Raw genomic sequence first — 18,491 nt, 5'->3', positions numbered from 1 at the left:
TAGATAGATAGATAGATAGATAGACAGATAGACACACACACACACACACACACATATATATATATATATATATATATATATATATATATACACACACACACACACTGGAATATTACTCAGCTATCAAAAAGAATGTAATCTTGCCATTTGCAATGACATGGATGGAGCTAGAGAGTATTATGATAAGCAAAATAAGTCAGTCCAAGAAAGACAAATACCATGTGATTTCACGTACATGTGGAATTTAAGAAACAAAACAAACAAGCTAAGGGAAGAAAAGAGAGAGAGGGGCAAACCAAGAAACAGACTCTTAACTATGGAGAACACACTGATGGTTACCAGAGGGAAGGTGGATGAAGGGATGGGTGAAGTAGGCAGGGATTAAGGAGCACACTTAATGTGATGAGCACTGGGTGTTGTATGGAACTGCTGAATCACTATATTGTACACCTGAAACTAATATTACACTGTATATTAACCAACTGGCATTTAAATAATAACTTCAAAACTGGGAATAATAATAGTGCCTATTTCATGGGGGTAATTTAAGAATGAAACAAAATAATTCATGTAGAGATATCAGCACAGGGTCTGGCATACGTGTGCTGTCAATCCATAGTAAATGTAATGAAACAGTTAGGAAGGCAGATGTGAAATCTGACTCCCGAGGTCTAGCACTTACCAGCGGTTATGTGCGTAACCTCTCTGTATCTTGGTTTTCTCATTTACAAAATGGGAGTTATCCCATAGAGTTAGTATGAGGATTATATGAGATAATAGCTTATAAAATATTTTGCATAGTGCCTGGCAAATAGGAAGCTCTCACTAAATTTTGACTATCTTATTAGTAGTATAGTATTAAGCTATTAGAATAAATATATACTATTTGCATCATAAATTATATATCAACTCTGAGTTGCTTACTGCATTAGATAGGATACCCAATATAGAAGCTATATTATATAATTTTTGTTTTCCTGAAATTAGTTATTTCATTCTGGTGTGTATAACTTCACTAGTGAAAACTCCACAAATGTAATCAGAAACGAGAATTCTATTACACTTCACAGCCAACATCTCCTAAAGATACCATAGTCCTAAATCCGCTAATGAAATTTTCTAAACGACAACTATTTTATTGTAACTTCTCTTTTCCCTTCTAGGTATCTTTGCCACAAATATACGACAGGGACACCAACTCTTCCTAAACAAACCTTCCTCCTCCCCAGACATGCACTTAGATAAGAATCAGACAGAGCCAGATGCAAAACGCTTCAAAATCCAGAAGATACATAGAGTCTCAATGGCCAGGGGGTATAAAGCAAGTAAAGGAAAAGAAGTGAAGAGAAGAAACAAAGGAAGATAAATGAAAAAAAAAATTAGAAAATTACTCCTGGCAAAAAATCCCTACTTTGTTTTCACCTAGAAAGTAGTTTTCAACTGCTTTTACATTTTCAATACACGTGAACGCATGCTTAGAATTGAGGTTTCAGAACCAAGTTCATTCCATCCTTACAAACTTTTACAGGATAGAATTTCTCCCTCTTCAGGAGATAGAGATGATTCCCTCAGAGATCCACACCTAGAGGAAATCAACCAAGGTCTTCCTACCTTAACAGCTTCTCCTAGAGTTTGGTTCTTGTCAGCTTCCTCACTGGAATGCAATTCAAGTCTGTAATTCAACTCCTGTAGTTGCTGAGCCTGTTCATTCAATAGCATCTGTGCCTGTTGTTCCCGAAGTAACGCGTTGTTCAGTTCTTCACATGCACTTTCAAACTTCTCATGGGTGATCAATTTCTGGAAAAAGGTTACAAAATCATTTGTAAGCTAACTGCACTGTTGCATCACTTTTCAGAACTATATTTGCTAACATAGAGTATAACACACACATTTCAAAAATGTCCGATACATGACAAAAGTACAATTTGTTTTTCTTAATTTCATAAGTCGAGATAAAAAAAAAAACACATCACTCTTGTTTTAAAAGCAGAGCAGCTATACCCCCAAGTGTTGTCATTTTTAGTCAAATAAAATCTTAAAAAACTTATTTCAAGTTCAAATAAATCCATAATGCTCAGTTTACATTTCATACACAAGCACTTTTTATAAAGAACATGATTGTAAGAATTAAGGCCTTTAACAAGTTCCTATGCTTATTATTTTGATGTTTATTTATTTTCAAGAGAGAGGGAGACAGAATGCAAGTGGGGGAGGGACAGGGAGAGAGGGAGACACAGAATCCTAAGCAGGCTCCAGGCTCTGAGCTGTCAGCACAGAACTCGACGCAAGGCTCAAACTCACGAACCACAAGAATCATGACCCAAGCTGAAGTTAGACAAGCAAACAAATAAGCCACCCAGGCACCCCACAAGTTCCGATGCTTTGAAGTGATTACCCAAAAGTCTGTGTTAGTGTATGTTACTTTCAGATCTCCCTGGTCAAAAATCCCCTTCTTCAAGAATCCTTACCAGACCAGACCTCCCCAACTCCTATGACTACTCACACTTCCTTACTATATTCCTTTGTCTTCTTTATAGTCATTACCATTATCTAAATCCACTACCTATATTCACTATTTTTATTGCCTGTCCACACCCTGCCATCAACCACTTATTTAAGGACATGAGCTCTGCTGGGTAGGGACACCATTCAGCATGCTCACGTAACACACAGAAGAGCGCCTGGCACTCAGTAGGCACTCAGTAAATATTTGTTGAATGAAAGAATATTCAGACATAAACATCTACAAATAAAACTGTGCACCAGAGTATATAACACCTTTTTTACAATATCGTGACTGCTTTATAGAACAGAGCACTACATCTATCTAGACAGTTCTAGCCAGGGGCCATCCCTTAAGGGGTGGGGAATCCAGGGCAGGACACACATGTATTATCTCCTGTTCAAAACAATTAAGCAAATGAAACCTAACACATCAAACAACAAGAGACATCTTGATCTTGAAGTACAAAGAACAGGAAATGTTTCACAAAAGGTAGGTAACCTGTGAAATATATATGGAAAACTAAAAGGAACCATGCAAACTACCTAACCATGCTGTATATATCAGTATCTATCTATCTATCTATCTATCTATCTATCTATCTATACCTATATAGATATAGATCTGTAGATAGATATAGATAGATATAGATATATAGATATTTAAGACTGATAACTGTCCCATTGTTGAACAGGTTTTGAGGTGAATATAATTAACCACAAGTAGAAAGCAAATTGATTAAAAAAAATTTTTTTTTAATTTAGGGTGGGGGAAGAGGAAGAGCAGAAAAAAAATTCTATTGATTCTTGGCATCTGGAATATATAAATTATTGCAGTTGAATGTGGACTTTATCTCTGAGTTTTCTGACACATGAGATAAATGTGCTTATAGTTTCCTCATGGGCCAAGCATGCATCTCATGCAGAGAAAAAAATTTTTGCTAGAACCAAGTTTGAGAATAAGTTTATTACATGGATCTTCCTATATCATAATATAGTCTTAACTCAGTTTTACTTTGGCACCAGGTACCTTGCGTGCTACTTTCCAGAAGCAACTGTCTCTTATTATTATTTGCCTTTTCAAAGGTATATATAATGCATTCCTCAACACTGATTAAGTTCTAAAGTATAGCATAAACAACAGCAATATTATAGCATAAAAATAGATGCCAAATGACTTACTTAAGTTGACACAAGATAATAGGAACGATCACAAGCACACAAGAACGTTGCATCATTTCCTGAGATCCATCTAGTAAAGGCGTATCTAATGTATCACTGATACTTTTATAGGGTTTAGATTTGGACAAACATCTATCTTTGGCTCCCTCCTAACTGCTGCCTCACTCTCCGCATTGTGCCATTACAACTAAACCCTCCACTTCCAGAACATCAACTCTAACAGCCTCTTCTGGGCACTCCTGTTCATCTCAACGTCTTAACATCCCTTTGGTCACTGATGCCACAGCATTCTCCTGGGTCTTATGAACAGATATTTTTGTATTTCTTCTACCTTTTATTTGTTATGTTGTTCTAAAGTACCACTCCTCGTGGTGACCATCTGTTACTTGGCCCCTATAAATCAAGATCCCCATGATTTCGCAGGACTTCTTTCCACCCCTCCAAAATTTCTCCTTCACCTTAAAACTTAGCTAATTTTAGCCTCTCTCTCTTGTCCATCTATCCCTCCCAGAGACTGGCTCAGTTCTGTTCTGTCTTCAGAAACCAAACAGAACGAAACAAGTATAGCAATGGAGAATAAGAGATGGTGTATAAAAGCAGTTGTGAGGAACTTATAAAGAAAAAAAATCATGGAAGTTTGCTGTTGAAGAACAAAGGTCAGTAGATTGGTCAGTGAACATGGTGCTCAGAAGCAGAGAACTGAATAGCTTCACCAGGCAGGACATTTTCCTTTATGTTACAATTTCAGACCAACTCTAAGGAAGCTATTTTATTCTCCTCCTGAAAATATTTGGCCTGAAATCAATGAAAGATGATGATTGCAATCACACTCATCATTTTTTAGAGGAAAATAGCAGCATTTTCCCATCTATTCTGTTTTTAATGAAACAAGCCTTTTACTCACACAGCTAGATATAAACATTAACCACTGGAGTGAAGTAGTCAAAAGCGTGAGTTTCGCAGCCAGACAACTCAGGTTCAAATGCTGTCATTTCCACTTACTATGTGACTTTGGGCAAGTTACTTAGCTGCTCTGTGTCCCATATCCCTTGTTTGTAAAATAAAGATAATAATTTGGAACTGTTACTGATATAAGAGGACAAAATGAATCAACTCCTTGAAGCACTTAGGGTCAGTGCCTTATACATGGTCAATAGTGTCATTAAATGTTAGAAATCATCACTTTATAATGTTACACCTTACAACTGTATGTCCAAATATAAAGGTACTCAGGGCATCTGGGAGGCTCAGTCGGTTAAGCGTCTGACTTCAGCTCAGGTCATGATCTCATGGTTCCATGAGTTCGAGCCCAGTGTCGGGCTCTGTGCTGACAGCTCAGAGCCTGGAACCTGCTTTGGATTCTGTGTGCCCCTCTCTCTCTGCCCCTCCCCTGCTCGTGCTCTGTCTCTGCCTGTCTCTCAAAAATGAATAAATGTTTTAAAAAATCAACAAATATAAAGGTACATCTCTCATTCATTCAATTATCACTTCAATTAATGCTATTTTTATTTCTGCACTTTAGTGAAAGTAATTCACACTAAACATTTCCTGGAGCATGTTAGCTTTTGCTGCAAGCCACTTATTCAACCAAAGTTCTTATAAGAGGATTCTGTCACCTTCCAGCAACTTTTCTTCAAACTCTAACCTTCTGCTGGATTCTAGAAATTGAGTCTGACTACTTCCAAACTAATCAAAGATAAGATGGTAACTTGTTTTACTACTACTTAGCTAAGACCTAGAAAATCATATTGTATACAATACCTACAATTCCTCACGTATATTCCAGAAAGCAACATGTATAGTCTTCCAATTTTCAGGAAAGTCACTACTATCTAAATCTAAAAAAAAGTTGACTTATTCTAAATCTCAAATCGTATCAATAGCTGTTTCTTTCCATTTTGGCAGACCACCTCTACATCCCAGATTTAGTTAGTACAAACAATTAAAAGCAAATCAAAAGGAGGCAGATACACACTCCAAAGGAACTGGCTTTTAAAAGTATAAACAGCTGTTGGGATACCTGGGTGGCTCAGCTGGTTAAGTGCCCAACTCTTTTTTTTTTTTTTAATTTTTTTTCAACGTTTTTATTTATTTTTGGGACAGAGAGAGACAGAGCATGAACAGGGGAGGGGCAGAGAGAGAGGGAGACACAGACTCGGAAACAGGCTCCAGGCTCCGAGCCATCAGCCCGGAGCCTGACGCGGGGCTCGAACTCCCGGACCGCGAGATCGTGACCTGGCTGAAGTCGGACGCTTAACCTACCGACTGCGCCACCCAGGCGCCCCAAGTGCCCAACTCTTGATCTCAGCTCAGGTCATAATCTCAGGATTCATGAGATGGAGCCCCACATCAGGCTCTGCATCGACAGCGTGGAGCCTGCTTGAGATTCTCTCTCTTTCTCTCTCTCTCTCTCTCTGTCCATCCCCTGCTTGCTCTCTCTCTCAAAATAAATAAATAGCTCTTTATGCTTAAGTATAATGGAAAAAATTGGAAAAAATGAAGCATCTATTAAGAGAATACTCAAGGGGCGCCTGGGTGGCTCAGTCGGTTAAGTGTCTGACTTCAGCTCAGGTCATGATCTCGCAGTTCATGAGTTCGAGCCCCGCATCGGGCTCTGTGCTGACAGCTCAGGGCCTGGAGCCTGCTTCAGATTCTGTGTCTCCCTCTCTTTCTGCCCCTCCCCCGCTCATGCTCTGTCTCTGTCTCTGTCTCTCTCTCTCTCTCTCTCAAAAATAAATAAACAATAAAAGTAAATAAAAATAAGAGAATAGTCAAATTTTGATACATCAATATGATAGAATTAGGAAAATCTAAAATCTAATCATTTATAATTATACATTATAAATTATATTATAATATAATTATAATTATAAATTAGATTATAATTATGTTATGATCCATTCATTTCATCTAAAATAAAATTAATAAGTGACACAGGAAATGCTTATATTATAAGTGAATATTAATATTTGTATATATGTTTTTTGCAAATTGTACATGCAAAATCATTCTAAACTACAACTGTGCATAAAAGCTTGCATCTTCACACAAAAAACACACCAAAATATGTGGGGAACAAAACTCATCCACAATTCAGTAGTAATTGGTTATGGGCAGTGCAATTACAGTGATTTGAACTTTCTTCTTTAAACTTTTTTGTATTTTTATTTATAGCTGTCGTGTATTACTTTTATAATAGAAAAAATGTTGAGGGAGCTCTAAAATTTTACCTTCTCTGAACAAAAAACTAAGAAAGTGAGGGAAAAATGGGTGTCTTTATTTTTTTTTTTTTTACATTTATTCATTTTTGAGAGACAGAGACAGAGCACAAGCAGGGGGAGGGGCAGAGAGAGAGGGAGACACAGAATCTGAAGCAGGCTCCAGGCTCCGAGCTGTCAGCACAGAGCCCGAAGTGAGGCTCGAACTCACAAACTGCAAGATCATGAACTGAGCCGAAGTCAGACGCTTAACTGACTGAGCCACCCAGGCACCCCAAAAATCAGTGTCTTTAGACATTCACTCATAAGAAAAGTATTACTTATCTTCAATCAGAAGGGTAATTCACGATTACTTGACCTGACTAATTTATAGGAACTTTTTGCCCTTTGAAAGCACAGCTATTTGAAATAATAATTAACATTAGCAATTTACATTATCATAGGTTGAGTAACTAAACTGCTATCTGCCCCTCTGTTTCCACAAATGTTAAAACTGCACATTCCAAATTAGCCTTTTTTTTTAATTTTTTTTAACGTTTATTCATTTTTGAGAGACAGAAAGACAAAGTGGGAGCAGGGAAGGGGGAGACACAGAATCTGAAACAGGCTCCAGGCTCTGAGCTGTCAGCACAGAGCCTGACACGGGGCTCGAACTCACGAACTGTGAGATCATGACCTGAGCCGAAGTCGGACGTTTAACCGACTGAACCACCCAGGTGCCCCTCCAAATTAGCCATTTAAACTGAAGTTGAACTTGCAAAGATTCCCCAAAGAAGAGGGTACTAAAAGTAGCTTGCTGCTAGATTTGGGAAACAAATTTTGTATTCATATTTATATTAGTTGTCATCAATAGAATACAATTTTGAAGTTACAGGGTAATGTCTTAACTCTATATTCCTATATCCACATTAAAAACAGCAGTGTGACTAACGAACCTGGGCAGCAGAGTATGTGTGTATCTCCATGTTACTGTGCTTCATATATTTACACATTTTGATCTTGATTTAATGTTATTTGGTACCTAGCCTTCCTTTGCTCAGCTATCTTCTGCTTTCTTAAATAATGTATGAGTTTGATGGAAGTTAGATTGAACATTTCTTTGGAAAAGCAATTTGATTTCAAAAGAAATAATCCAATGTACTCAAAATATTTAATATGAAAAGAAAAAGAGAGAACATCCCACCTCCTGTTCCAAACACCAGACTCTTCAATTGGGAGAAGCATTTTATTATCTTTTAGTACACATTTGGGGGTTTGTTTGCTAAAGCAGCTAATCTCTCCTAACTATAACTTACTCTTTTCTACACTTTCAGCCACCGTATACATTTTAACAGGCTGTGAGTTCTGCTGACACAGAATCAGTATTCCCTTAAGCATCAGGTATTAACTCCTGTTTTTTGAGGTATAATTGAGATATAAGCCTGTGTAAGGTGTGCAACCTGTGTAACTTGATACACTTATATGTTACAGTATGATGACCAATATTGCACTAGCTAACAACTCTATCATATGACATGATTATCCCTTCTTTTTGTGGTGAGAATATTTAAGATCTAGTCTCCCAGCAACTTTGTATAGAATGCAGGACTGTTGGAAGTTTTAGAAGGGAAGTCTTCTGAATTATCTGAGAAAACAAACAACAAAAAGCTAAAAGAAATCTGTAGATCTACAGATCATATGTGTGTGCATACGTATCAGCGAAGAGCGCGCTAGAGCCACAGTATTTTAAATCACACATACTTACCGACTGCTTAAATTCATTTAATTGCATTTGGAGACCCTGGGCTTTGTCGAGCTCCTTTTTCATTTCATTCACGTTTCGTTTGAATTCTGTGACCTCCAAACGCAGTGAACGGCGCTCCACTTCTGCCGCGTGCAGTCTTTGTGTAAATCCAAATATCTGCTTCTGTAATGATGCTGTGCTTTTCTGTTGTTAATCAAGAGCAATTTTACAAGCAGTAACTACAGGTTGACTAATAAATCAGGGGCAATGGCCCTTTTACCAACTTAAATGTATCTTAGATTATACAGAAAACAATACTAGCTGTAACGGAAACTTAGAGGTGAAGGCTTTATTTTTTATGTGAGCAATAATTTGGTTTATATGAAATGAACAACGAAAGAAAATAAATAATCTAGAGGGCTAGAAAATGGAACTGACATCTGTTTATGTCTCATAGAATTCTGTTGCAGTCCACTTACAGAAAACAGTAAATCCACAACTCAGGCCAGAACTTTTGTATTTTGATATTTAAGACACTTTGACATTTAAGTGCTATTAGTATTACATTAAAAGACTACATGAAGTCTGGGGCGCCTTGGTGGCTCAGTCGGCTAAGCATCTGACTCCTGATCTCGGCTCAGGTCATGATCTCATGGTTTGTGGGATCAAGCCCCGTGTTAGGCTCTGTGCTGACAGCACAGATTCTCTCTCTCCTCTCTCTCTGCCCTTTCTGCTGCTCATGCATGCTCTCTCTCTCTCTCTCTCTGTCTCTCTCTCTCAAATAAACATTAAAAAAAAAAAGATTACATGAAATCCAAAGGAAATCTAGATACATTCATGCACAACTAATTTAAACTACAAATAAGTGTGATTCAGAATTAAATTTACAAGTACTAAAGTCACTATGTAATGCAATTGCATACATACCAAAATGGGCACATGACCATGTAGACCATACTTCAGGGCCAGTGTATTTACTTTATGAAGTCCACGAGCCAGCCTCTGAACCAGAGAATCTTTTTCTACATATGTAATACTCTTGCTACTATGCAAAGGTATGCTCTCCATTGCCAGACTAATTTTATCCATGAGTTTTGCAAAAGAATTCTTGGCTGCACCTACGAGTAAATGTCCACAAATTCTGGAATTTGGATCTTCGGGAAAAAAAAAAAAAAAAAGACACGATGAAAATGTGAACTGTCTCTTGCTCATTTTACAACTCTGCCAATCACCACACAATTAAAATATTTTCTCAGTTATACAATCCCCATTCACCTGTAGTAATTCATTCAGAAAGTCCCCTCCCACATTAATTTTCACTGTGAAAAAAGGAATGCAGAAAATAGATTACCTATTAAACAATACAGCTAAAGAAATCTGCATTCGTTTACATTATATCAGTTACACTAAACCACTATGACACTAAAAATTCATCATCACTCTTTTCTTTGTTTGAAAACCTAACATAAATTCATTTTCTATTTACAACTACTGACGCTTGTTACCTTAATGTCAAACTATTTATATGCTCGGACAAGAAAATATAATTTGCCTTATTCCAAGGCAATTAAAATTTTACAACGACAATTACTTATTTCCCCACAGGATTTCGGTAATCATCCCTCTCACATAATGGACTTAAGGTCCCAGCATATCCAACATGGCCTGCTTACTGCTAGATTCATCAGGTCTGTAATTAATAATTGTGTTTAATGTTGATAAATAAAATTGTCAGTGCACTGTCTACTAATTGGTATTCCAGATAATGGTTAATAGGTTTATTTATGCCTTAATAAAAGTCATGTAATTTAGTTTTCCCTCTGCTAGGCAGGTCTTAATCTGTCGTTACTTGTTTTATGATACTATCCATGTAAAATGACAAGCATGGAGAGATTATTTAAATTCAGTAGTATGCCTTTCTACATTTCCAGAGTCTCTGCTGTTGGAATTAATTTAAATATACACAAAAAGTATATCTGGCCAGTTTTATCCAATAGAAAAAAATGCTTTATAATTCTAAGAGTACATATGGTTCAACAATGAATAGCAACATTGGCTGAGAAGGTAATCAATCAGTGGTTTTCTAAGTCAGAAAGAACAATATCACAGAGGCCCTGTGTTCAAAAATGTGAGGCTTGTTTTATTTCTTTATTCCTCAGTAGACAAAAGGAAAGATAAACTTTTAAATTATACAGCAGATTTCGGAAACCACATTGCCTAGAAGTTACACATAAAATAAAAATTGTAAATTGGATAAAAGTATAATATCCTCCTTGTATAATTTATTTTTATCAGTTATCGATGCACGGACTTCTAAGAACATAAGGTGATATAAGTTTAATTCTGTATACCTCTCATAAACATCCTGAGAATCCCACTGACAGAGGCATATGAAGTGTTATTAAAATACACAGTTCCTTTGTTATCAATCAATTGTTTAAATAAGTCTGAATAAAAAAGAATTCAGTGGCTTCATATAACAATTAACATATAATACAGCACACATATTTAAAAGAATTGCTAAACTATTATTTAATAGGTCGCTGTTGAATGAATAAAATTTATTTTGCCTATAACATTCAATATAAAACATCATTCCAGTGCCTAATATATGTATTCCCTGTTTCTCAACTGGCTTTGCAGGGACTTCAGTCTGTCTTTTGTTATCTCGGTAAACTCTGTATTTGCACTGTGCCAGTCTAGAATATATGGATATTTTGTATGTTTGTTGGATTAATTATATTTTTTACTTTCATAGCAGTTGCGACAATGCAGAATGCAAGAATGCATTCAATAATACCAAGAAAAATTAATTAATATTAACTTTAATGATATGCCAAAAGTTATTCTTTTTAAAGAAACAAGATAAAAGTTCATCATTTTGGGAAATTTTCAGGTATATCAAAGTAATAAAATTTTCACAAAGAGCCTTTAAAAGCAAAAACTAACTACAATTAAATTTTAATGAAGAGCGGTTTTTTACTATATCATAGAAATGTGTTTGTGTAGATACTAACCACTCTGAGAGGTAAACTTAAGTGACAATGTAATTCTCCAAGGCATTCTTCTGAATTTTTAAGAAGTGGGAAAGAGGCATACACTCTAGTTCCTCACTTCTCTCAAGGAATTACAGAAAGAACACTCACTAAATAATTTATACTTTGATGAGTAAGAAGTGTGTTTTTATAACATACTTTACATTATACAGTACACAGTACAATTAATTCAACACTAAATAAATGAAGAAACAAAAAAATCCTCTAGTGACATAGCTGTAGTTATTCGTATAATGATACAGAAATAAGAGACAAAAATAAGGTCACTAAAATTTCTCATGTCTAAACTTGTCTAAACTGTTTAAATGTTTGTTACATTTAACAAATTCTTGTTTATGTAAAATACATTTATTAATCACTTCCCCTCTCTTGTATAGCATGTGTCTTTTGAGAAAGAAGAAGACTCTATTGGACTTTTTACAATAGCAAAGGCAATATCTACACTTAAAATCTTTAAAACAAATTCATAAATGGGGCGCCTGGGTGGCTCAGTCGGTTGAGCATCTGACTGCCTCTCAGGTCATGATCCCGTGGGTTCAGGCCCCGCATCGGGCTCTGCGCTAACAGCTCAGAGCCTGGAGCCTGCTTCGGATTCTGTGTCTCCCTCTCTCTGCCCCTCCCCCACTCACACCCTGTCTCTCTGTGTCTCAAAAATGAATAAACGTTAAAAAAAATTAAAACAAATTCATAAGGAATTGTGCTTTTTTTTTAAGTTTATTTATTTATTTGTTTGAGAGAGAGACTGAGCACATGAGCAAGGGAGGGGCAGAGACAGAGGGTGAGAGAGAGAATTCCAAGCAGACTCCTCACTGCCAGCACAGAGCTTGAAGTGGGGCTCAAACTCACAAAACGTGAGATCATAACCTGAGCCAAAGCCAAGAGCTTAACTTAACTGGCTGAGCCACCCAAGTGCCCCAGTTATCAACCTATTTTAAGTCTGATTATTAATGTATTCAATGCAAGACAGTACATTTAAAATACAGACTAAAGTTAATTTTTTTAGAAGATATAGCCCAGTGAAAGTTTTTTGCTTAGCCAAACTAAGAACATTGAACTACAAGGTGATCTCGAGAAGGCACCATATATGCCATATTGAACATCAAAATTGTTTTGTACTTAAAAACAATGAAAATCCCAACTCACAAATATATACTGCTGCAAAGGCAATTAAATCACCCACAGTTCACTTTACAAATATAGGTAGGCTTGGGGCACATGGGTGGCTCAGTCAGTTAAGCGCCCAACTTTGGCTCAGGTCATGATCTCACAGTTTGTGGGTTCAAGCCCCACATGGGGCTCTAGGATGACAGCTCAGAGCTTGGAGCCTGCTTCAGATTCTGTCTCTCTCTCTGCCCTTCCCCACCTGTGTGTGTGTGTCTCTCTCTCTAAAATAAACATTAAAACATTTTTTAAAATATACATATATATAGGTAGGCTACTCTCAAAACAAAACAAAACAAAAACAAACAAGAACAACAACAAAAACTGCCAGAATTCTCTAGGGAGAAGAAAAAAGAGAGAGAGAGAGAGAGAGAGAAGCAAACCAAGAAACAGACTCTTAACTATAAAGAACAAACCAATGGGGGTGCCCGGGTGGCTTACTAGGTAGAGAGCATCCAGCTCTTGATTTTGGTTCAGGTCTTGATCTCAGAGTTCGAGCCCCACATCAGGCTCCACACTAAAAGTGCAGGGCCTGCTTGGGATTCTCTCTCTCTCTCTGTCTCTCTCTCTCTCTCTCTCTGCCCTTCCCCTGCTCTTGCTGTCTTTCTCTGTCTCTCTCTCAAAAAAATAAATAAATAAACTTTAAAAAAAAGAACAAACTGATGGTTACTGAAGGGGAGTTGGGCAGGGGAATGGGTTAGATGGATGATGAGTGATGGGTATTCAGGAGGGCACTTGTGATGAGCACCGGGTGTTGTATGGAACTGTTGAATCACTAAATTCTACACCTGAAACTAGTATTACACTGTATGTTAACTAACTAGAATTTAAATTAAAACTAGGAAAGAAAAAAAAAAGCACCAGAAGTCTCCAAAGCTTTCTTTTTTTTTCAAAATTTTATTTAAATTCCAGTATTTCTAGACATAGTGTGACAAGTTTTTTATCCGAAAGTCAGGGAGTTCATCTTTGGCTTACTCAACATATTCAATACAATTTAGATCTTAAAGAAAAAGGATTGTGAATCCATAGCTCAAATCTGATGCTACGTATTTGAAAGTTGCTGAGAGTATATCCTCTCATAGTTCTTCTCACAGGAAAAAAAAAAAAAAAAGAATTTGTGACTAGGTATGGTTAACCAATGTTATCTAGGGGCACCTGAGTGGCTCAGTCGGTCAGCCATCTGACTCTTGGTTTCAGCTCAGGTCATGATCTCATGGTGGTGAGATAGAGCCCCACGTCAGGCTCCACACTGACAGTGCAGACAGTGCTCGGATCCTCTCTCTCCCTCTTCTCTCTGCCCCTTCCCTGCTCATGTTCCTTGTCTCTCTCAAAATACATGAATAAACTTTAATTTTGAAAAAAAAATGTTAACTAGACCTGCTATAGTGATTATTTTGCAATAAATATTAATGTTAAATCATTGTTATACACCTGAAAATAATATAGTATTGTATGTCAATTATGCCTCATTTTTTATTTTTATTTTTTTTTTAATTTTTTTTAACGTTTATTGATTTTTGAGATGGAGAGAGACAGAGCATGAACGGGGGAGGGTCAGAGAGAGGGAGACACAGAATCTGAAACAGGCTCCAGGCTCTGAGCTGTCAGCACAGAGCCCGACGCAGGGCTCGAACTCACGGACCGCGAGATCATGACCTCAGCTGAAGTCGGCCGCTTAACCGACTGAGCCACCCAGGCGCCCCTATGCCTCATTTTTTAAAGAAGTGGCCGGCATACGGGGCACTTGGGTAGCTCAGTTGGTTAAGCATCCGACTTCGGCTCAGGTCATGATCTCACAGTTGGTGAGTTCCAGCCTCGCATTGGGCTCCGTGCTGACAGCTCAGAGCCTGGAGCCTGTTTCAGATTCTGCATCCCCCTCTCTCTCTGCCCCTCCTCTGCTCGTGCTCTCTCTCTCTCAAAAATAAATAAACAGTAAAAATAAATAAATAAATAGTGACTGGCATATAATAGATGCTCAATAAATACTTATTAAATGAATGAAAAGAAACTGAAGCTATGAAGATAGAAGGAACTTAAGTACTTTGTTTTAGGAGTTTTTCCCCCAGTTTTATTGAGAAATGATTAACATACATCACTGTATAAGTTTAAGGTGTAGAACATGATGATCTGATTTACATATACTGTGAAACAATTACCACAATAGGTTCAGCTAACATCCATCATCTTGTATAGATACAATAAAAAGGAAAGAAAGAAGAAAAAACAAAAATGTTCTCCTTGTAAGAATGGGAACTCCTGGGATTTACTCTCTTAACACCTTTCCTATACCCCACACAGTAATGTTAACTGTAATCACCATGCTATACACAACATCCCCAGGACTTATTTATCTTATAAATGTAAATTTGTACCTTTAACCACTTCCTCTGATTCCCCCTCATCCTACCTTCCAACTCTGGTAACCACAAGTCTTATTTCTTTGTCTTTGAATTTGGTTTTTGGTTTTGGTGAGGGGGTATTCAGACATAAGACAGATTGCACAGTATTTGCCTTTCTCTGACCTATTTCCTTTTTTTTTTTCTGACCTATTTCCTTTAGCATAACACTTTCAAGGCCCATCCACATTGCTGAAAATGGTAGGATTTCCTCATTTTTTATGGCTAAACAATATTGTATATATACCATAATTTCTTTATCCACTCATCTGTCAATGGACACTTAGCTGTTTATATATATTGGCTGTTGTAAATAACACTATGAACTGGCAGGTGGGGAGCAGATATCTTGTCAAGTTAGTGTTTTCATTTCCTTTGGATATATTCCCAGAAGCGAAATTACTGGGGGCACCTATGTGGCTCAGTCGGTTGAGCGTCCAACTCTTGGTTTCGGCTTAGGTCATTAGCTCATGGTTCGTGGGTTCAAGCCCCATTGTCAGGCCCTGTGTTGGCAGCATGGATCCTGCTTGGGATTCTCTCTCTGCCCCTCCTCTGCTCACTCTTCCTCTCTCTCAAAATAAATAAATAATCCTTAAAAAAAAAAGAAGAAGCAAAACTGCTGGATCATATGGTTGCTCTATTTTTAGTTTTTTGAAGATCCACTATATTGTTTTTCATAGCGGCTATATCAATTTACAATCACACCAACAGTGCACAAGGATTCAGTTTTCTCCACCTCCACACCAGCATTTGTTATCTCTTCTCTCTCTCTCTCTCTCTCTATCCATATATATATTTAAGTAAATCTGTACACCCAACATAGGGCTTGAACTCACAACCCTATGAGATCAAGAGTCACATGCTCTTCTGACTTAGCCAGCCAGGCGCCCCTGTTATCTCTTGTCTTTTTGATGATAGTCATTTTAACAGGCATAAAATGACATCTCATTGTGGTTTTGACTTGCATTTCCCTGCATGACTATTGATGTTGAGCATCTTTTCATGTACCTGTTGGCCTTTGGTATATCTTCTTTGGGAAAATATCTATTTGGGTCCTTTGCCCATTTCTTTAATTGGGTTATTGGGGGTTTTTGGATTGAATTATATCCATTCTTTATATATTTTATATATTAACCCCTTATAAGACATACGGTTTGCAAATATTTTCCCACTCTGTAGTTTGTCTTTTCACTTTGTTGATAGTTTCTTTTGCTGTACAGAAGCTTTCTAGTTGAATGTAGTCCCACTGGCTAATTTTTTATTTTGTTGCTTGTGCTTTAGTGTCAGATCCAGAGAATCTGGATCAAGACCTATGTCAAGGAGCCTTGTTTTCTTCTAGAAGTTTCATAGTTTCAGGTCTTATATTTAAGTTGTTAATCCATTTCAAGTTAATATTTGTGTGTGTGGTCCAGTTTCATTCTTTTACATGTGAATATCCAATTATCCCACCACCATTATTGAAGACACTATCTTCCCTCTGTTGAGTATTCTTTGCTCCCTTGTCAGATATCAGTTGACCGTATGTGCTTGGGTTTTCAGTTTATGCTTTTGGCTCTAGATTCTGTTCTATTGGTCTATTTGTCCAGTTTTATGTCAGTACCATACATTTTGATTACTATAGCTTTATAGTATAACTTGAAATCAGGAAGTCATGACGCCTCCTGCTTTGTTCTTCTTAAGATTTCTTTGCCTTTTTGGAGTCTTTTGTGGCTATACATTTTGGCTTTTTCTACTTCTACTAAAAAAAAGCCACTGGAATCTCGATAGGGATTACATTGAATCTGTAGATGGTTTTTGGTAGTATGGATATTTCACCAATATTAATTCTTCCAACCCATGAGCACAGGATACCTTTCCATTTATTTGAGTCTTCTTTGATTTCTTTCATCAATAACTTCTAGTTCTCAGATTAGAGACCTTCCCTTCCTCGGTTAAATTTTTTTTTTTTTGTATTTTTTTTCAATATATGAAGTTTATTGTCAAATTGGTTTCCATACAACACCCAGTGCTCATCCCAAAACATGCCCTCCTCAATACCCATCACTCACCCTCCCCTCCCTCCCACCCCCCATCAACCCTCAGTTTGTTCTCAGTCTCTTATGCTTTGGCTCTCTTCCACTCTAACCTCTTTTTTTGTTTCCTTCCCCTCCCCCATGGGTTTCTGTTAAGTTTCTCAGGATCCACATAAGAGTGAAACCATATGGTATCTGTCTTTCTCTGTATGGCTTATTTCACTTAGCATCACACTTTCCAGTTCCATCCACATTGCTACAAAGGGCCATATTTCGTTCTTTCTCATTGCCATGTAGTACTCCATTGTGTATATAAACCACAATTTCTTTATCCATTCATCAGTTGATGGACATTTAGGCTCCTTCCATAATTTGGCTATTGTTGAGAGTGCTGCTATAAACATTGGGGTACAAGTGCCCCTATGCATCAGTACTCCTGTATCCCTTGGATAAATTCCTAGCAGTGCTATTCCTGGGTCATAGGGTAGGTCTATTTTTAATTTTCTGAGGAACCTCCACACTGTTTTCCAGAGTGGCTGCACCAATTTGTTCCTCGGTTAAATTTATTCCTAAACATACTATTGTTTTTGATACGCTTATATATGGAATCAATTTCATTATTTCTTTTTCAGAAAATTCATCAGTAGTGTCAGGAACTCCTTTGAAAGAGTTCTGAAGTGTTTCCAGGTGTTTGCAGATTGCTCTTTCAAAGAAATAACAGAGAATTTTGTATTTGGGGAATACTAGAAAAAATATAAACATGAAGAACATAGAAGCTCACTTGAATAGATGAGCAACTATTAGGTGCAAAGCTGTTCTGACACTTATCCAGAAAACTTGCACCAGCATCCATGTGTACACAGAAGACCACAATTACATGTCACATATGTGACAGGTCTCATGATTACTGGTTAGCAAAGATGAGCACAGGCTGTATCTGGAGATAGCTGCAACAACTGTATTACAATGGGAAAACATCAGTGATTTCTATCAGTAACAAAGTCACTGTACAGCTAATATTAGCACAGTCTGTCATCACCACTCATAATTGAAGGAAATGTCAAAGTTCGGTTAGTGGTTAGTGAAACAAGATGCAATTTTTTCCATCCAAATCCACTGACGCACCCCTATCCCTGCTCCCAAATTCTGACCGTGGACCCTTTTGAGAAAGGTTCTGTGAGCCCAAGGTTAAAAGACCTCTTATCTAAGGAATATGTCACCCAATTATAAATCTATATCCT

The 18,491-nt window shown here is 37.2% G+C and overlaps 1 protein-coding gene across 12 annotated transcripts in view; it reads right to left on the bottom strand.

The window, feature by feature from the left end:
• The window catches only part of CCDC171 (coiled-coil domain containing 171), a 310,942-nt gene that overhangs the window by 135,826 nt on the left and 156,625 nt on the right, over positions 1–18,491 (bottom strand). For all 12 annotated transcript variants that reach the window (XM_019815993.3, XM_045043841.1, XM_011288346.3 and 9 more), the window contains 3 exons: positions 9,553–9,779; positions 8,647–8,829; positions 1,612–1,797 (listed from right to left, as the gene is read on the bottom strand). In XM_019815993.3, coding sequence (XP_019671552.2) covers positions 1,612–1,797; positions 8,647–8,829; positions 9,553–9,779 — 596 coding nt within the window. The remainder of the gene's footprint in view (positions 1–1,611; positions 1,798–8,646; positions 8,830–9,552; positions 9,780–18,491) is intronic.

This window comes from Felis catus, chromosome D4 (assembly GCF_018350175.1).
Source record: "Felis catus isolate Fca126 chromosome D4, F.catus_Fca126_mat1.0, whole genome shotgun sequence".
Classification (NCBI taxonomy): domain Eukaryota; kingdom Metazoa; phylum Chordata; class Mammalia; order Carnivora; family Felidae; genus Felis; species Felis catus.
The sequence above is the reverse complement of the archived record's forward strand: the minus strand, read 5'-3'. Positions and strand labels throughout refer to the sequence as shown.